This window comes from Erithacus rubecula (genome assembly GCF_903797595.1).
Source record: "Erithacus rubecula genome assembly, chromosome: 9".
NCBI classification, from domain to species: domain Eukaryota; kingdom Metazoa; phylum Chordata; class Aves; order Passeriformes; family Muscicapidae; genus Erithacus; species Erithacus rubecula.
The window spans coordinates 30,934,264-30,955,333 of record NC_136660.1 but is presented as its reverse complement, the minus strand read 5'-3'; the positions used below and the strand labels follow the sequence as shown (position 1 = coordinate 30,955,333).

The 21,070-nt window shown below is 42.5% G+C and overlaps 2 protein-coding genes across 7 annotated transcripts in view; both read right to left on the bottom strand.

Annotated features, from left to right (window-relative positions):
• Positions 1-2,349, bottom strand: part of HTRA1 (HtrA serine peptidase 1) — a 31,700-nt gene extending 29,351 nt beyond the window's left edge. The window contains exon 1 of the mRNA XM_079312255.1: positions 1,845-2,349. Within this exon, the coding sequence (XP_079168381.1) occupies positions 1,845-2,298 (454 nt within the window). The 5' untranslated portion in view covers positions 2,299-2,349. The remainder of the gene's footprint in view (positions 1-1,844) is intronic.
• A 5,594-nt stretch (positions 2,350-7,943) lies between these two features.
• The window catches only part of PLEKHA1 (pleckstrin homology domain containing A1), a 31,023-nt gene continuing 17,896 nt past the window's right edge, over positions 7,944-21,070 (bottom strand). For 2 of the 6 annotated variants that reach the window (XM_079312268.1, XM_079312267.1), the window contains exons 6-13: positions 19,066-19,197; positions 18,081-18,224; positions 17,093-17,161; positions 15,051-15,115; positions 14,180-14,243; positions 13,788-13,877; positions 12,632-12,672; positions 7,944-10,495 (exon numbers count right to left, since the gene is read on the bottom strand). In XM_079312268.1, the coding sequence (XP_079168394.1) occupies positions 10,270-10,495; positions 12,632-12,672; positions 13,788-13,877; positions 14,180-14,243; positions 15,051-15,115; positions 17,093-17,161; positions 18,081-18,224; positions 19,066-19,197 (831 nt within the window). In that variant the 3' untranslated portion in view covers positions 7,944-10,269. Of the gene's footprint in view, positions 10,496-12,601; positions 12,707-13,787; positions 13,878-14,179; positions 14,244-15,050; positions 15,116-17,092; positions 17,162-18,080; positions 18,225-19,065; positions 19,198-21,070 lie in introns of all 6 variants that reach the window. The other 4 variants (XM_079312265.1, XM_079312264.1, XM_079312269.1 and 1 more) reach the window with 3 other exon arrangements.

Here is a 21,070-nt window from a genome sequence, read left to right as displayed (position 1 = left end):
GCATTTTCTCTACCCCCCACCAGAGGCACGTATTGCTCCCAGCTCAAACACAGCCCCAATTCTGCAAACGATCAGCAGAAAAGGCAGAGAAAACAATATTGGTTTCATGAATCCAGAATAAAAATCACAAGGCATTGTCTTACACTGGGCATCAGGAAACTGTGGCATGAAAAGTTTGATTGTCTCCAGTGTCAGCAAATGCCAGCAACGTGCCATGGAGCACAACACAGCTTTGACACTGAGGGGACAACCAGGGGTACAAAAAATTGATTGTGTGGACACCAAAGCTGTGAGCTTGATCTGTAAACTCTACACACAGCCATTATACATCAGAATGTTTTTCTGCTGGAGAGATGATGGCAAAGTGTAGAAAAAGATGTGTTTTAAAAGGAAGTAAGTCCAGAAGTTATAGTTTATGCCAAAAGAATTAATCCTCGCTAAAACAGCACTGACTTACTAAAAAGTGACGACCACTTCAGAAATAAAGCCTTAATTCATGCTAATTTTTACACATTACCCCTTAATGGTGCTGAATGGCTTGGAAAGGATACACAGCCTCGGCTTACGAGGTTTAATCCAGCCTGCATTAGGGGCTGCATCTTGTGACGATCATCCCCTGCTTATCCCAGCACGGCTTTGCCCCGCTCCGTGTCACATCCTGCGCTCAGCGCTCCGAACTTCTCCGGAGCGAGAGCCCAGCCGCTCCAGCTGCCGAGGCACCGTTTCGTAACCCGGCAATGCCCTTTTACACCGTTCACAAATAATTCGCAGCCGTCCTGCAGCTCTGAGTACTCACATTACATTCGGTTTGACTGCACTGACGACTAAAGAATGCTGAAGAAGTGGCTCGCATTGTTACTTATCGGCGGCCATCTCCATCCTCAAAAAAACCTCAATAAAAACAAACACAAAACTCTAGACTGAGCTTAACACGCTGTTATCAGGCTTCTCCATTTCCAGCAAGAATTTTCTTAATCAGAGGGCATCTGCTAAGCCGGGCCAAGGCAGGCAGCAGCCTGCTCTGCCCACCCCTTTGCTCCATCACATCTGAACGGCTCCTGCATTCCTGCCTTTATTTCCCGGGGCATTTCCCTGTGACAAAGCGCCGGGACGGGAACGCGCTCCAGTTTATTTCCAAACTCTGCTGGAGCCGCACAGCCGGCCCCGGGTCCGCACCGTACCCGCTGCTGAGCGCTTGCACCAGTTTCCCCCAGTTTCCAGCCCAGCATCACCCCTCAGGGGATGGGAGATAAGTTTAAGTTGGGTACAGGGATGTTTTTTCCCCCTACACTTGGCAGCCGCTGCCAAATCGCATTCCTGCTCCGACTTCTCGCTGAGCTGGAGCGCCCAGCTTGAGCCGCGCCTCCAGCTCCTCTCCGCGGTCCCTCCTTCCCGGGGCACCGCATCCCGCCCCGGCATGAGGATGATGGGGACAGGGAACCGTGTCCTGCCCCGGCATGAGGATGATGGGGACAGGGAACCGTGTCCTGCCCCGGCATGAGGATGATGGGGACAGGGAACCGTGTCCCGCCCCGGCATGAGGATGATGGGGACAGGGAGCCATGTCCTGCCCCGGCATGAGGATGATGGGGACAGGGAGCCGTGTCCTGCCCCGGCATGAGGATGATGGGGACAGGGAGCCGTGTCCCGCCCCGGCATGAGGATGATGGGGCCGAGGAGCCGTGTCCTGCCCCGGCATGAGGATGATGGGGACAGGGAACCGCGTCCCGCCCCGGCATGAGGATGATGGGGCCGGGGAGTCGTATCCTGCCCCGGCATGAGGATGATGCGGCCGGAGCCCCGCGTTTTCCCCGCACCCAGGGCCATCCCCCTCGCATCCTCACCCTGGCCGCAGGCTCCGCGCTGGATGGCGATGATGGGCGGCTGCCGGAGGCGCTCTGCCCGGCGGCTGGCAGCCCGCAGCTGGCAGTGGCTGGCGTAGGTGACCGCATCGCTGCCGCACACGGGCTCGCTGCTGGTGCACTGGCAGCGCCCCGCCGCCGCCCGCTTGCGCACGGTGGCCGAGACGGGGACGGCTCCGGGCGGCACCACGCACTGCAGCCCCTCTCCGCAGGGCGGCCCCGAGCCCCCGCACGCCTCGCCCTCCTCCGCCCCGCACACCCGGCAGCAGCCGCAGGCATCCAGCACGGGCCCGCCGGGACAGGCTGCGGGCAGCGCCGGACAGCGGGAGCGATCGCAGCGCTCGGGGCAGGCGGGCTGCGGAGCGGCCAGCAGCACGGAGGGCAGCACGGAGGGCAGCAGGGCAGCCAGCAGCAGCGTCCAGCCCCGCAGCGGCATCGCGGCGGCTCCGGGGCGGCGAGCGCGGTGAGCGCGCCGGGGGCCGGGCGGGCGCTTTAAGGAGAGACGCGGCGGGGCGGGGCGGGACCGCGGGCACGGCCCCCCCGGGCTGGGACACCCACACCGCCCCCTGGGACAGAGACACCCCCTCGGGACAGAGACACCCCCCCCGGGACAGAGACACCCCCCCTGGGACAGAGACAACCCCCCTGGGACAGAGACACCCCCTCGGGACAGAGACACCCCCCCTGGGACAGAGACACCCCCTCGGGACAGAGACACCCCCCCTGGGACAGAGACAACCCCCCTGGGACAGTGACATCTACCCCCCGGGACAGAGACATCTACCCCCCGGGACAGAGACATCTACCCCCCGGGACAGAGACATCACCCCTGGGACAGAGACATCTACCCCCCGGGACAGAGACATATCCCCCCGGGACAGAGACATCCCCCCGGGACAGAGACATCCCCCCGGGACAGAGACACCCCCTCGGGACAGTGACATCCCCCCTGGGACAGTGACATCCCCCCGGGACAGAGACACCCACCCGGGACAGAGACACCCCCCCGGGACAGAGACACCCTCCCTGGGACAGAGACAACCCCCCGGGACAGAGACATCCCCCCTGGGACAGTGACATCTACCCCCCGGGACAGAGACATCACCCCTGGGACAGAGACATACCCCCTGGGACAGAGACATCTACCCCCCGGGACAGAGACATATCCCCCCGGGACAGAGACATCTCCCCCCGGGACAGAGACATCCCCCCGGGACAGAGACACCCCCTCGGGACAGTGACATCCCCCCTGGGACAGTGACATCCCCCCGGGACAGAGACACCCACCCGGGACAGAGACACCCCCCCGGGACAGAGACATCCCCCCGGGACAGAGACACCCCCTCGGGACAGAGACATCCCCCCGGGACAGAGACACCCCCCCGGGACAGAGACATCCCCCCGGGACAGAGACACCCCCTCGGGACAGAGACATCCCCCCTGGGACAGTGACATCCCCCCTGGGACAGTGACATCCCCCCGGGACAGAGACACCCCATCCCCGCCGGAGGTCCGGCGCTGCGGGGCAACTTGGCGCTGAAAACATCGCAATCGCGGTTAAGATCGGGGGAAAGGCTGATAACGCGCTGCTGCAAACAGGGGGAGGGGGATGCGAACGCTTCCCCACCTCAGGAATTACGGGAAAGAACCCAAAGTAAGCGCTGATAACGTTTCCAGCTGATAGGGGGATGGGGGAGCGCGGCGCCGGGGTGGGAATGAAGCGCTACATCCATTGTATGTAAATGGCCGCAAATATCCGGCATCCCCGCCGGGAGTGCCCGGTATTCCCGTGAGACTCCCGGTACCCGAGCGACGGGAGGAAGGATGCTCCACACCCTCTGCTCGGCCCCGCGCTTCACCCGCGATGCTCAGAGCCGCAGGGCGAGGTGGATACCAGCAATTAGCAGAAGGTTAATCAACCGGAATAATAATAGGGAAAGGAAAAAAAAAAAAAAAAGTCGTTTTCCACCATCCCACAGGCAGGCTGATCCCATTTATCCGGCAGCTGGGCACCGGCCAGAACCTATGGCCAGCGGCCTCTCTGCCATCTGCTCTCTGGGCACATACAAGGTGCTCTGAAAGGAGATTTAATTACAACCAAGTGCCCTCCGAGGGACAGGGCATCTCTGCCAAAGCTGAGAGGGAACGGTTTAACAGAGCTGGAAAAATGCAAAGCCAATTTTTTTTTTTTTTTTTTTAATTACAAGCCGATTAAACTTCTGAACTCACTCCCAATCTATAATTATTCAAGTGTACCTTTATCAGGCGCCGATAACCAAGAAGCTAATGAACTTTACAACCCATTAAGCAAGAGGAAATGCTGTTAACTGTTAGATGAGCTGAGACCAAGGAGTTGAACTTGTCAGCAACTACCTTAATACAAAAAATTTAAAATATCTTCCCCTAGGAAGAGTTTAGCAACGAGCCACTTGAGCAGGTAGAAGCAGTATCCCAAGCACCAGAATTCAAATTGTTCCAGAGAACAACATAAAAACTTAACAAACTTATTAAACTGTAAGTTAGTACCTGAAGCTTGGAAACCACGTATATTCCAATGTTCTCAGTAAAGTTCCAGTGTGAATTCTTTACATCTGCAATTTTCCAAAAACTTCTACACTCTGCAAGAAAGAGATTTCAGAAGTGACCCAAGCAGTAAAATTGAACAATTCACAGAAAATTGTCTTAATATTAAAATCATTTGTGTTAACAGGTCTAAGAAAAAGCTAAGAAAATATTTACAAGTTAAAAATCTTTAAAATATATGTGAATACACACATACATACACATAGATAGACATAATGGCAAAATGCTTCCAAGTAATTAATTATACATTGCTTATTAACTACTTTTAATAGGCTTTGGGGTTTTAATAGCTTACAGTTTTTTGGTTCGGGTTTTGCCCCTTCTTAAATAAAAACTATTCTTTAAGGAAAGGTGATGAGCTTTTAGCAAGAAACAACAACAAGTCCCACCAAACAAAACAACCCCAAACTCGTTAAACACCAAACACCTCCCTCTGAAAAAAAAAAAAAAAAAAAAAAAAAAAAAGTTCAGGAAAGATCTCAAACTCTTATTTGGAAGCAGGGGCAATATATTGAAAGATATGTGAATTATTGTGGGGTTTCACCCTCCCCAGCCCAGGAAGGCTCTCTGCTCTCCTCTCACATTGCTGTGGTCAGATAACTTACTGCTCGAAGCCACTGGAGCCTTATCTCCACAGGCAGGAAAAAATCACAGCAGTGGGAAAGCTCCAGGTTCTGCCATCCTCTCTCCATGGATGGTTGTGTCTCTTTTTATCTTTTCCTTTGTGGTTGTTCTAGAGAGCAAAGGTGTACAATATTTTTTTTAAACACATCATCCATCACTATCTGCTTCAAACTCTTTTTGGTAAGAAGGTATATCTTCTGCTTATTAAAAACATAGTATTTTACGATATTAGTTTTATAGTTGTCATGTAGGCACACAACATCTGAATATAAACGTCTTGCTTTCCAGAATAACTGAGCTAAATCTTTGGGGAGGTTAATAAATTAGGTGATTGAAAAACAGATTTGTTAATTGTCTACCTGATGTGGGCACAAGTGCCTTAGACCTGACAGGCACTGCACACCCCGCAATTATAATTTCTCCTCCAGCTGACACAGAACAGTTCCCCAAGCCAGCAGACATTAACCACCAGAAAGCCAAAAACGGGTCTGAAAAACACACTCCAGAGTCTCAGTGCTACAATACCTCATCTCCTGCTTTTCAAAGGAACCGGCTGATAGGAGGCTCCACCTAGAGATCACAGGATAGAAATTCTCCTGGAGGAGTGGAGTGTGGACACTGCTGCCAGGGATCCAGGGATGCTGTGCCACCCCAACCTGCCCTGCAACGGGACCCCGGAGCGCCTGGGCACACACGGAAAGCGGGGAGAGAGTAAAGGATGAAAAAAGGATAAAGTCTGAGTCTAGAAGGGGCAGAAAAGAGGATGAAGGAGGTTTGGGAAGACTGGAATGTTGATAGTCTTAGCAAAATCCAACATCTTGGACTTTGCAGAAAGCTTTTCTAGCTTTATTCTGTCTGCTTGCTTCATTGTGATCATAATTTTGCTTCATGCCTTAATGGTTTCCTCTCAGATTTTCTGGGGGAAAAAATGTAATATCCCTACTCCCACCTCCCAAAAACCCAGGGATTCTGCACTTTAACATAAGAAAAACAAAAGAAAATCTTAGAAAGATTTTTTACAAAGAACAAGAGAAATCTTACAAAATTTTTAAGAAAAAACAAACCTTTTAAAACACTAGATCCATTGCAACATACAGAAAAAATGCCAGCACTTTGAAAGAGAATGGCTTCAAACCAGGGAATTTAAAACTCCACGTTCTTTTCCTGATATAATCTTGCCCCGGTGCTTGAGAAGCATTAACTGCCGGCATAATTTACCAACTAAATGAACCATCAGGGTGTCTTTTGTAAAGGCTGACACGAAGCCAAGCGAGCTGCCCCAAGGAACAATTGCTAATCTGCACCGAGCGTGTCTCTGCGGTCAGGTGGCATTTCCTTCCTTCTTGTCGCAGGGCAAACCCACCAGCAGGAGCGCACGTAGCACAGCGCAGGATTAAACAAGAGCTGAAACTTTGCAATTCACAGAAAACAAACCCTCTGCTCTGCGAGCTCTGCCACCCCTCTGGTGAGAGAAGGTGACTCAGGTGTCCCCATCAGGAGAGCGCAGTGCGACAGAGTGGTTTGAATTCTTGCAGGATGCGCTCACAGCGCAGCCCGGTATGCCAAATGCCACTCGTTTGAAATGCAAATCCCTAATTACAGTGTCAAAAGTGACACTTTGAAGGGCAGGGTTCAACAACTACTACGCCATTAGCCTTCACAAACGAGTTTATTCAACACAGAAGTTACACCGAAAATCTCAAGTGAAAAATCCAGGCAGACACAGCTCCCAGGGTTTGAGTTTCCCAGAGAGCTGCCTTCAGAATTTCAGTTTCACTTCACTCCCAAAGGGCTTCAGCAGCTCACTGGTTCGGAGCATCAAATAATTTCTAGGCTGTTCTACAGAGTTCAGATGATTATAAAGGCATTAAACGAAACTGTTAAAAGGTAAAACTACACACAGCACAATTTTAACTTTTAGACTAAAATTCCCCATCCAATATTTCCCCTTCTTTCATTTCTTCCCTCTGACCTCTGTTTAAAATAGAATTGTTAGAATGACAGTAATATTTCTGTTCCATACCTTTGGAGTGTATATACAAGGTGCATTCTCTAATTTCTCCATCTATTACAATACTTACTATAAAACCTAAAAAATACTAGTCAAAAAAAAAAAAAAAAAAAAAAAGGTGCAAAAATTAAAAACAAAACAAACAAAAAAAAGGCACCCAGCCTCAGTCCAGTGACTTAACAACTGGAGTTTCCAGATCAGTTTTTAAGTATGAAATACACTTTTTAAAGCAAATTAGTGCTAGACTTGACTGATTCTTAAAACTGGAGTGTGACCCCTAGGTGGTGCTGACATCCTGATATTCCACGAGGTTAAGGAATATTCCACTTTGTTAAATTGTATCCTGCAGCATCACCCCTCAGCAGGTGCCCCCAGGAATGTGCAGTGCAGTCAGCAGTCCCATTTTCTGGAAATATTTTATTTTAACACAGTGGGCTTAAATCTGTAGCCACACAGAATAATTTGATTTCCTCTTCAGTGAAGAGCAGAGTGCACAGCCAGGTGGTGGCAGTGGAATCTGGGTTATTGTGTCCAGTTTGTATTTCAGGAAAGCATCTCTGAGAGAGAATCCTTCTGATCCATCAGAATAAAGACAGGAAAATTCATTAAATTTCCTTCACCTGGAATGTTTTTTATCAATATCCCTTGCATAACATGTAAAACCTCCAGAGAAGAAACTGAGAACAGCACAAGAAAATCAGCTCAGTCTGTTCAATTTCATTGTTAGCTATACAACCTGATCAGATTTGAAGAATCAGAGATGCTATGGCTGGATAAAAGGCAAACTGACCTCTCACATGCTGAAAAAGAATATATTGCTCTGATCAAATATTGTCATGGTGCAAAGAAACTCAAACAGATACTATTTTAAGTTACCCAAATTGATTTATTGACAATTTAAATGTGACGTATTTACAGCACTGTTTCTAAAATAATTTAACAATTTTCATAGATTTATAAAAGTACTGATAAATAGGAGACCCTGACAGTGACCAACCACAAATATTTCCCTATGCTATTGAACTACAACAGTAGTTCATTTCTTTTTTTCGTTTTTCTGTTTTTCTCCTCTTTTTAAAGTCCCATAATGGAGCTGCTTTACCTCCACCCAATGTGTAAAACTGCCAATACCAAAATATAATAAAATGACCATGCAGTGTGAAAGCTGTACCAGAGCAAGTGATTTCAGATGTTAGACTACAGTAAAAATATTACAATGCAAAGTGTCTTCCACACAGAATGTACTTGTGAAAAAATAAGCTTTTGAAGAGCTAATGGTTTATTTTTATAGAAATTAAAACCTACAATACCAGTACAGACATTTACAGTAAATTTCCAATTCTGTGCTAGTTTTCACATATATTTAAAGTCAAACAAAACCAGTAATTTACAGACACCACTGCCTTAAGACAGTGGTTAGTTAGCTTATGGATAAAAAAAAAAAATAAACCAAAACCAAAAGAAGGTGCTGATATAATTTAAGGTTTTGAAATTAACTATATTCCATTCTTACATAACACCAATTATTCTGTCCTGGGATCAACAAATTGCTGTGGTAAAGCCATCTGTATCTCTCAAGCAGGAAGTCAGTTTGGAAGTTGGAGAGAAGATGGACTTTCCTGATATGTATCTTAGGTTCCAGTAGACAAGAAGTCTCACAAAGCTGGACAATCAGGATCACAGTAAGCAGCAGCATGAGATATTTGTGGGGTTGGGATTAAAGCAAACATTTTTATCCAAAAATGATGAAAAGTACACACCATCTAATCCAATACTTGAAATGTAAAGGTTCTCCTCGCTGGCATCACTGATGCCCCATAACACAATGTACACAAACAACAAATACTCACTTTTTAAGAACACATATTGCACAGCAGTGGGTGCAACACCAGAACACTGGTACCCCTGGCATAAATCTTGTTTTAAAGAGCTGTTTCAAACTATGCTATCCAGAGCAACTCCAAGCCAACGCTCAAACCCAGTAAGAATGGTCTGTGTACATCACTAACCCAAAAGTGTTTCAACAGTGTGAGAGAAAACACAGGCACTTCAGATTCTTAGTGCACCAAAAGTTATAGGCCACGATTGCAGGACTAGGAACAGTTCAGTACCAATAACAACACAACTAAAGGAGCTCTTCCACTGATCAATACAGGAACAAGAACTGTTCACAAAGCACTGGGAAAGAAATCATTCTCAAAACAGTAACCAAACAATTAACATTTAAACATTTAAGAAAACATAATTGCTGCAAAGCCTAATGTAACACAACATAAACCCTACTTAGTTAAAAAGATCTAAAGTGTCCAAATTCCAAAGTCCAAATTCTCTTCTCCCCCCCTCCAAAACACCACTACATGCAGTCCACGGAAACCCAAATGTGCAAAAAGTTATAACCCACCTTTAGGAGTGCATCAAAAATAGGCTGACTATTCAAAATATTATTTTAGTGGAAATTTTACAGCACCATAACTAGAATTCCAAGGGAGTTCAGAATTCTTGTTCTGATAACAAATCAGTTGACACTGTTGATCCTAAAGAACAGAAGAAACATTTTGTGCATTTCCTGGTATCCGAAAGTCACGGAGAGAAAATATTCTCATGTCTGCCTAAAATCTTACTGTAGTTTAAGATGAAATTAAACAATCACATTTGTTGGCAACAAGTTCTCCAAAACAGAGCATTAGTTGCAAATTTAGTAAATCTGCCAGATTAGGAATTAGAAGATGCTGGTACCTTGCTTACTTGCAGAAGTACTTTTTTTATAAAATGCATTTTGGGTTGGGTTTTCTTTCCTAAACTGTGCAGTTTGGCCCCTCCCTAATAAGTGATTTACTATCAGGCTTTGAGAAAATGCCTAAGGTCCATCTCTGACCCTCAGCTGAAAGGCAACACACAAACACATTATATATACCCATGTGTGCACAGGAACACACACACATATATATAACAGCAGTGCTCCAGTTGGTTTGTTGTATTTTGTTTTTGTTTTTGTTCTCATTTCCTGGAATTTTCTTTGGTTCAAAGTCCAAGCAAGGAAATTAAAGGACCGAACAAATGGATCATTCTCCAAACCCTTCCATCCCTACACATCACTGACTGGAAGGCTTGCATCATCCAGATCCACAAGGCCAGGATCCTGTTCCTGAGTGCCATTTTTGCTCCGGGGTTCCCAAGGGCCCCGTTCAGTCACTTTGGAAGTTGATTCTCTTGGAGTGACAGCCTGGATCTTGTAGCTCCTTGGCCTGGCCTTGGTAAAAGACTCGTGAAATCCTCGCTTCTCCAAGGCAGGGGGTTTGGGGTGAGGGGCTGGGACCACAGGGCTGCTGGGAGGGGCTGTGGAATGTGAGCTGCCTGCGCCTGGGCCGGCAGCACGGACAGCATGGCCGGGCTCGGGAGGAGGCTCGGGATGCTCCTGGAAAAACAAGGGAAATGTGTCAGGTGAAGTTGCTGGTGTCATGTTGGAAAGAAGCAGTTTCAGATTTCCACACTCACAAAAAAAAAAAAAAAACAAAAAACACCAACAAAAAATTGAGACAGAAAATACACAAAGCGAAGCATCAGCCACGGCAGCAGGAGGCAGGTGCTTTCTCGAGGCACTGCTTTACTGAGTGTGAGCTCACAGCAGGATGTGACAGCCACATCAGCTGCTGCATTGAAGGGAATTCAATTCTTAAATCAAGCACAGCAGCTCTGCAGACTTCATAATATAGTCCAGCAAACTGAGGCTCCTCATTTTACTAAGATGTTAAATAGCCTCCTGAAGATGCACACTTTAAAGGTCATTGAAAGTCACATCTTTCCAAAAGAAAAATGTATTTTGACCTATTCATATAAATCAAGAACTTGTATCCTGAATCCTGAAGAAATGCACATTTTACTGTTCTTTCTTCTTGGGACACCAAATCTCCCACATTTCTTCAAAGGACAAAACAAAAATTTTAAGCTATCAAGATTATATAAAAATTTCCAGAGTTAATGACCTAGAAAAGAAACTAGCACTTAAGCTACTCCTTTCATTCAAGTTATTGTTTTGTGTTTATTATCATCATTCTGCTGACCTTGACATAACTATCAAATTAATCTTACACCATTAACTTACTGACAGAAACAAGTCCCCAGACTACCCAGGAATGATTTAGCTGTCTGAAGCACAGGCATGGAATGCCATTTGGATGTCCTGGGATAACCTGACCTCCTGAACAGGAACAAGAAGTTCCCTGGGCTCTGCACTGCATCCATCAGTTCTGTCAGGATGTCTCAAATCCCTGAGCAGTGCTGGGTTTGAAATGCTCTGATCCAAATGCTGTGTGGTGCTGCAGTGAACTGTGTGTGCATTAGGAGCTGCAGTTGCTGCCAGTTCTGCCATCACCAGTGTTAGTTCAGGAACTAAAGGAATCTGCCAACCCATGTGCACACACAAATCAAGGCATTCCTCAAGCACATTTGTTAGCCAAAAAAACCCCAAACCCATCACAGATGTGTGTCCAAGATGCAAATATATCTCCTAAATTAGAAACTTATTTTTTTCAACAGTAGTTTTTCAAGTTTGTTTTAGGATTGTATGACATTCTCATGACATGAATTAATAAATTTAATCAGAATTGATTCTGCCAAGTACTATCATATTGCTTTTTACAAATGGGCTTAATGTTATTGGATGAACCTGTGCAGCTTTATTTTGGACTTGAGTTTGGTGTCCAATTTCATTAAGTATTTAACATAATTTACACTGCCTTATTTCACTTGATACTCCACTTAAGGAAAGAAGTTTGCTTTAAGAAAACTTATGATTCACTACTTTACCTACTGTTCTTATTATTATTAATAATTTTACTTCACCAAATAGAACAAAAGGGATATTAGGACAAGATCTATGAATTTTTGCTAAGCTACCCTGAAGGATACTCAGATTTTACTACCCACACTGGCTCTAATGTCACAGTTAAGAGACTGTGCTGCTGCACTACTCCTGAGGTGCCCTGCTTTGAACAGTGTATTGATTACACATTATTATATAATGCTTCTATGTTTGAACTAATAATTTCATGCAGAGACCTCTTAAGCCATGCAAATCAGGCTACTATAGACCCTTCCAAATCCTAGAGTTACAATGTGAATGTTCTGTGTGCACTCATCTGTATTAGTTTGTGGGCAGCTCAAATTTAATCTTGCTTCTGCGCAGTTTCAAGGCAAATGTAAAGTAAAATGGAAATATGAACTCTCATGCAAATTAGCTTTAGTACTTTCCTATTAAAGTGACATCACATCACTTAAGTTTAAATATTTACTGTGCTTTGATGTATAAGCAGTGGTTCTGGTGTTTTTCATTTCCAATCATTTTAAAAGCAAGAAAAAAAACAGTGCAAACCTGTGAGTGAACGATATTATTGATGAGTTAGTTTTCAGTAATGGTAATGACAACAGGTAGCATGATTTTTTTAGTTTGCTTTATAGTGCAAATTAGTGTCTAGTGCTAGCCCTCTGTTAAGAAGGCAAGTTTCCATGAGAGCCCACATACGTGCTGCATTCACCAGTTCTTGATGTATACCTCTGTATACAAGGATTCGACAGCCTTCTGGCCTGCCGCATCTGGAACACAGTGCAAAGCTAAGATTAGAGTCACCTGGACTTGGGAGAGAGACAACAGAGGGAACAAGAAGTGATGCAGACAGTCATAGCTACACTGCTCAGTTAGCCCCACATACACACAAAAAAAAACTAAAGGGAAAAAAGCATACAGAAAGAAAAGTTACCTGTGTGTTTTCATTGCCCCCACAAAGAGAAAATTTGTAACGGGAAGTTTATTTAAAAGCATGAAGCAGCTACCAGAAATTGGTTCAGAGCTTAGGGTGATTTACCAGAAACATGGTATCAATGCAAATTTGTTCTCAAAAGCAGGGTTTGAATTATTAGATTTCAGATTATGGGGGTAATGATACATTCAGTTTAATATAAAACATCCCAGAGACAGAAAATGAAAAACACAGCATGCAATACCTGAACTGTGAAATATTCCTGGTGCTACATCTGGACATAGAGACACTGTGACACCAGAGTAACTCCCACAACTTTCCACAAGTCATTGACCCTTGTGCTAAGGAACTAATACAGCTTAAATGCTAATAGGTATGAAATGATGGCATCCACGTGGCTTCAGAAATATTAACACTTGTCACAGTGCCCCAGTTCAGTACTGCAAGATGCTGCTCTCACTGCATTTCCAACAGCAAGAACTAATTCATGTGAGCACAAGCTTTTAGTTTAAATTTTCATCTGTATCTGCATATACAATAAACTATCAGCAATAGAGAATGAGAATTCAGCAGCGAGAGTTATTACAAAGAAATTAGCATATTGTCATTTGATTACTAAACACAGCAATGAGCAGAAACACCTCACAGGAATTAGAAAGTTTTAACTGAACTCCCAAACTAATAATAGTGACAGACCATACTGGATTTCTCTAGGTTAGCACTGCATTATCCACGTGTTCAAGACAACCAATGCACAGAAAGTCACAGGTAGGACTCAAAAAAGTGCTCCATTAAAAACACAAAGTATTTGACAGCAGTCTGGTTGAAAGGTCATGCAAAGAGGCCACGTTACTACAGGACAGGAGAGAGGAAAGGCCAAAGGAAAAACCAGGAGTGCATGGCACAGGTGCAGAGGAGCCAGTGGCATCTCCTGGAGCGCGGGTGACGTACGGAAGCTGCCGATCTGCCCGGTCCCCGCTGCGCCACGATGGCCCCAGAAATGGCCTTGATCCAGCTGTGCATGTCCTCAGGGCTGTCTGCCTGCAGCCAACAACAACAACACCAGAGTCAGCAGCAGCTCTCAGCCTGCCACTATCCCACCACCTGCAGCACAACCACCTCACCCTTCTCTTCTTAACACAGACATTTCTTAAGGTCTTACTCTGAATTTACTGTTAAATGTATACAGCTATATAAAGCAGTAAATAAAATCTCCTGAAGAACACATTCTCTCTGAAAATCATGGTATGGTCAAAGTGAAGAAGTGCTGTTATTCCACTTTTAAAGTGTATTTAACTCTGGCAGTCTCTTGGGTTTGCCCAAAGTTTAAAAAAAGAAATTACCTGCACATAAAAGGTTCGAGAAGTTGTTACAATTTCAAAGAGATTGTCTCTCATCATTATATCACTGAAAATGAAATACAAAAATAGTTCAAAAGCATGTACAACTTTTCCACTGTATTTTAACAAGACTGTAGAACTGGCAGAGAATCAGAGCATTTGCTGTCTGACTTTCACATTTCTTTATCTCTCTACTATTGCCTTTTTACTAATTTTAACCCTACGACTCTTTACCAGTAGCATGTGTGCTACTACATGTATTTTTAATATGAACATTTAAAATCATATAGTGTTAAGTCTAAAAATGTTTATTATACATTTTTAATTGGAACATTCTAAATCATATGTTAAATTTAAAAATATTTATCATTCTAGTTAAATTTCTGCAAGTAGCCTGCTAAAGAGAAAAATAGAAAGATCAGTATCTCTCAAGTGCTACAAAAGCAATTATTCTTTAGTATATTGTCATTTGGTAGAAGGGAAAAAGCAGGGTGAAGTGTTCTCAGCCAGACTCATCCTAACATGAGTTAATTAATCCAACTCATCCAACATGAATTAATGTCCTCTAAAGATTTAGAGATTATGTAAACAGAATAGACTCCTGAAATGCTGCCTCAGATCAGACAGCATCCACACATCTCTAACTCTTGGTACCATGACATTCCCTTGTTCTGTGCTTGTCCAAATTTGCAAGTTTGAAACACATTCATACAGAACCCTCAAAACCCATTTAATGCACACAACAATGTGCTGTCCATAAAGAAAGAACACCCCACATACACATATCAAGTGCAGTTATTGAATAGTTCCCCAAGGAGCAGCCTGGCCATGACCATTCCATCCCATGTAATGACATCAGAGCTTCTCTCCTCACCTCTGTTTGCACTCCTGAACTTTATGGACCTCCTTAAGTGGTATAACCCTGAGAGGTTCCTTTTCCTGAAAAAAGAAACATGTTTTAGTACAGTGTACATAACTAGAACAGAAAGCCAGAGGCCAGGAGAGCAGCAGTTTTGCATAAATGAGATTTTCAAGGCAGTCACACATGAAAAAAGTGGTGTCAACAAAAATGTCATTTGCTTTTGTAAATATTAAACCAACCATGACAGTTGCAAAGAAGAAGAGGACAAATCAAGAAGTGAAACCTCCCAAAACATTAATTCCATACTATAATGAAGACAACACTGTGTCCTCTTCCCCTAACCAGATCAGACAACTGACCCTGGCCTCAAGCAGCTCATTTCACTAAAATTTTGGTTACATTAATTTGCTATGAAATGCTACCCTAGAAGATGCTTTTTGATTTGGACTGCATGACATGGCTTTAAGTAAGATTAACTGTATCCTATACTTAATACAATTAAAAGTATGACAAAGAAACCAGTCCTTAACACCTGCAAAAGAGCAAGTACTCTCAAAGCATTCAGAAATTCTGTTAGCATAAAAAAAAATAAGTGCTAAAGTTTCACACAACAGGAAAAAAGTGAGAACATTCAAACAGAAACACTTTCTCACTTCCCATGACAACATAATGTCACACATAGTATTATTTTCCAGTGGTTGTTGCAGTAAACCACAAACAAACAACAACTTATTTTACCTCCTACTGTGTTTTCTTTAAGCCAAGTTACAATAGATTGCTTCAGCTGGCTACAACTTCCAGAGAAAACAAACTTTCATCTCTGGAATGACTTCCCCTACCATTTCTATAGTAGATACTTGGGAGATTTATGCTGAGCAAGCAGCAAATGTCACCATCCTCCAAGAGCAGTTTTCATTAGATCATTTTGCTCTATAGCAGATCAAATGTAGTAAATTTAAAACCCAAAGTAATACATCAACTGTGAACTGCAAGATCATATCTGGACAGACACCTCTTGGAGGGAAAATCCCAGCTCAGAAATGATGATTTTCTGTATTCCACTCTGCTCCATGGTCAAGGAACATGATGAAACACAAAGTGCAAATACTTCTACCATCCTTCTAATATACTCTCCCACAGTACAATTCTTCCCTGGGTTAGGACTTGTTTGTGAGCAATCTGAGCTCAGATTTGTTTTTAAATAAAAAGAGGGTTTCTTATAGGCAATGAGTCAGAATTGTTCTGCTGACAGCTTAACAAAGATAATGATGCAAGATCAAACCCCTGCTACTGCTGCAGACGCCCTCATTACAAATGAAATCAAAGTTAACTTCAGAAACAGCTTGAAATTTGGGTTCTTGACATTTTACATCTGATGTTTGGCCTGTAAACTCAATTCTCCTTAATGTATAATACTCTACAACTCAGGTTTCATTCCTTAGGTACAGATTTTCTTACATTTAGCCTGTTTTCCCAAAAAAGGAATCCCACACTTAACTATCTTCAGAACCAGCCATTTAATTTTTAAATGAAGCCCTGAAGGTACTTGTGGTCAAAACCAGCCAAAAATTCAGAGTAACAAGGGAAGAAGGAAGGTCATAAAACTAAAAGAAACTCTGTAAATGTTGAACAGAAAATCAAGAGTTTTTTGTCCACCTTGGCTGCCCTGGTGAAACAAATGTGTGAGACAAGATCCTATCTTCAGGATGCTAAAGCATAATTCTAACTTTAAATGAAGAATTGCAAGATTACAGTTTTGTCTTTCCCACAGTGATCAGCTATTTCAACAACACAATTATATGAAAGTGTAAAATGACAAAGTACTAATATAAAATCAGGGTGATTGTAGAGTAGATTTTATTAGTGTTCTACAGTGCCCTACAGGCAGGTGCTCAGTTGCCCCATTAATTTTTTTTTTTTTGTTTTTGCAAATCACAAAAGGGATTTACAGCAGACTCAAGAGCTGCAGGAGCAGCAGAGCACATTTCTCAAGCATATTCCTTCAGATTTTCTTCCAGCTATCACTGGAAGATAACACAGAATTGGAAACTTACCAGTTCAGACTTGAAATATCCTATTGTGTTTTCATCTAATTGAAAGTATCTTCTCTTCCAGTTCTTCATCTGTTAAGGGAAAATTAAGAAATATTTATATATGTAAAATAAAATAAAATATACTTGCATGTCATGTATTATGAATATATTATTAACTGTAATATGATTTATGAATTATATTTGCCATTCTGGATTTTATTAATAGTACATGATATTGCATAATTCTTATTTATTAATAACTATCGATTTTGAATAATGACTTAATTGCAGTTTATTATATTTACAAATTTTGCAACTTTAGTGTCCCCAAGGTAATCATGCATGATTTTGCACAATTAATAAACTGTTTTGAAAACTGAACAAATCAAAAATTCTTTAAGCTACTATTTTCAAAGATTTATTCAAACTGTAGAAACTCAGCAGCAGAGCTACTCTGTAGGAAAAATTGAAAGACAATACATCACAGGTTTCTAGTTTATTTTTAACTAAAAAAGGGATGTCACAAAAAAGAAGCTTCATAATCCAAGATAAAAAGAGTCTGAGAACTCAAAGATGTGCATCTTGCTTAATCTGAACTGTTTCTTCCAGCAAGGCATCACATGAATAGCTCCACTTGTGTTAATCAGTTTGATAAGCTGTACAATTCTTCCTCTGAACTGAAAAATCAGCTTTTTCTAAACATTCTACTGATTTAAAAAGCAGCCACTGAACTTCTGTCCCAATTTAATGTTTTTAATAAGCAAAATAAAGATCTCTACAGAATGTAGAAGAGGAGAATTCCCAGCTGCATGCACTAACCATCACATGAAGTCTGTGCACACACTTTGCCTCTCTTCAACAACACAACACTAAAAAAAGCAATGAAAAGAAGTAATGCAGATAAAAATTTAGTGCTACTGGAGGATAAATTTTATATTTACTCAATCCTTATTACTGTCAGTAGTAATAAAATCACTGTCAATTGTCTTTTGGTTTTAATAATACTTACCACTGCTCCTTGTTTGACACAGTAACCAGCTTTGATAATGGCATTATCTGGGGGATGCTTAGCAGCAAAATAAGGAAGGTGACTCTGTGACCGTTTCAAATAATTCCTGTCAGCCCCTTCACTGCCCTCACTGACTTCTTCTTTCTAGAAAAAAAAAAGCAGGAAACTTCAAAACACTCTCAGGATTTTTTTTTTTCTCTAAAGGTCAAGGAATAACTATAGTAGTTGCAATAGGAAATACCTTTATCACCCATGCTCCCATTTCCAATTTGAAAGAACAAAATATTTTAACTGATTTCTAGAGACAACTGAGACTCCCCAAGGGCTGAGTCCTTGAAAGCTGCTCTTAGAGACTAAACTAAGAAAAGTACTGAGGACTTGCAAATGATATTGACAAACTCAGTAAAAAAAAGGTACAAATTTAAACCCATGCATGTATTTAGTGCAAACTTGTAGCATGGGCAAAATATTAGAGGTGACTACAGCAAACAAAAAGTTATTTCTAGGATTACAAGACATCAGGATTTACCCATTTTTAAAACACATTTTGGGAACACACATGTCATTTACATGATATTCGTCTAATCTGTAACTATTTTCAGCTCGGGAAACTTTCAGCAACAGTTTCAGTTCTATCTTTAGCACTGAACAGATTCTACTTCCATAAGCTTGTCTAGCCTTTCAAACATTTTTTTTTCCCACTTTTCCTTACAACTTTTTTCCCCTCTTTTTCTGTTAAAGGGGCAGAACTTCATCACTGTTAACACCAATAATTAATTTCACACAGTATATTAATAATGTTTTTGTCTAACAGGTACCTGTGAGCAAAAAAAAAAAAAAAAAAAAAAAAAAAAAAAAATCGGTCCTCTAGCAATTCTTTAAAATCTTGTATAAAGGGAAGAAATCCTCAGGACCTCCACTCAGTATGAATAAAAGGTGCATATAAAAGTACAGCTTTCTGTGTCACTTGTTTGGAGGGAGTTACCTGGGTGGGTGTAATGATGGGAACACCACCAACAATTTCTGTCCTGTAAGACACTTGCTTCTTTCCACCTGGGCTTTCAGCCTGACGATTTGCATTATCCATTTGGCAGAGAGGATCAGACTGCTTTGGTACCTGCAGTGAGAATTGACATCAGTGTCATGGAAAAAAAGCCCTAAGCATTCCTCAAGAATTTTGAGGCACTTTCAGTAGGATTTAACAAATGGTCATTAATTGTAAAAGATTAAAAATTGCTTACAAAAAATTTATTGTAATGACTATGCTTTAGTGCCCAAGAGAAAAGTGGTGCCAATAAAGACATTTTAGTGGATGAAATCAGTTGCAAACTTTGCCATAAAGTGCTTCACTTAATCTTCAAGAAGCACTGCTAATTTATAGAACAGGTTCTTTTTTTTCAGTTGCTTTCAGTTTTAGTAAGAAAGTGGAAACGCCCCAGTGCCTGCAGAGCCAGCAAGGCCATAAACTGGGACTTTGGTCACACAGGGTGTCTGACCAGAGTGACATTTGTCCTCACGTGTACTTGGCATCAAACTTGTGCTACTGCTCCCATTAATCATACATATATTGCTAAATTCTGTCCAAAATGACCCTGCCTACCTATTAGTAAATATTAGATAATTCTCTCAAATGTGGAACTAAAGCCACCAAAACTCCACAGGAATTTGATTTCCCTGTGTTTTGATCTGCAATATTTACTCAGTTTTCTGAGTAAACTTCTTTAATCTAAGGAATGCACTGACTACAAGACCTTTTTCATTTCTAATCTCCTTCATCTCTAATATTAATACAGCAAATCTGAAGTGACTTCAACAAGAAGAGATCAAGTCTCACACTCAAATACCCCACCCAGCAACATACTGGGTATTTACAGAAGACATCCAAACTCCTTCAGAAAGCAGGACACACAAATTGTCCATCCAAGACTGTGACACATTCAGAACTTGGAATTGAACTGATCTAGACAAGAAACCAAAGCTACTTTATAGTTTGTGATTCAAGTTCCTGTGCTCAGGACTGCTTATTTTACAAAATGCAGCCTGCAGAGGAGTACAGACAGTGCTGAGAACAGATGTCAGCTTAGGACAGTGTCCTGCTGGCCACAGTGACTGCATCCTCAGCCAAGTCTAGAACTGAAGGGTAAGACACTCATGAGCCTCAGCCTGTCAAGAGCAGTGGTTTTTAGCTACAGCTTTGTGGGCAAGTGCTTCAGCTGTCACCAACTCCTACAGAAAATGCTGCAGACCAAGCCCACAACCACCTCCTCACACGAAGGCATTTTCAAACAGCACTCAAAAACGGGTACATAGCGTGCTAGGCTGCAGAGGTTCACAGTCATTCTGACATTATCAGCACTCAAGAGGACTAAAACATGCAATGAATCTTGGAAGATTACAATCTGCAGCAAGAAATGCTCATATTAAAATTAATAACTGAGTGATCTTAATGATTTGATTCAATAATTGGCTGTACTTAATACTGTACTCGAGCTGTAAACAGATGAACAGTTCAAAGGCTTGTTCCTTCAAAGACAAAATACTAATGATTTCACCAGCCATTTAAAATGCAAGATAAACAGATGATAAGCAGCACTCACTCTAAATTGATGCAATTGCTTATTTATTTACTCAATTTTTTCAACTGGAAACAGCTCAGGCCTGGTTGTGGTGTGTCCTCTTTATGAAAAACCCAAGTGAGAAAGCTTTGTACTTCTGGCTTTTTAAAATTTATTATTAGCAGCAGCATTTTTATAACTCCAAAGAATGGGCTATATTAAACAATGTGAAGAACTCATGTAATCATTCTTAGATAACCCAAGAATGAGAAAGTCACTGACAACAAACACAGATGCATGCACTCATGCTCAGAACTCCTTCTTTTTCAGGGTGTGCTCTCAGAAGTGTTCACTGTCATCACTTCCCCAAAACTGGAGAAAACAAAACCATAACTTCTGCCTCCTGAAAAGACTGAGATAACACATGGGGGTTTC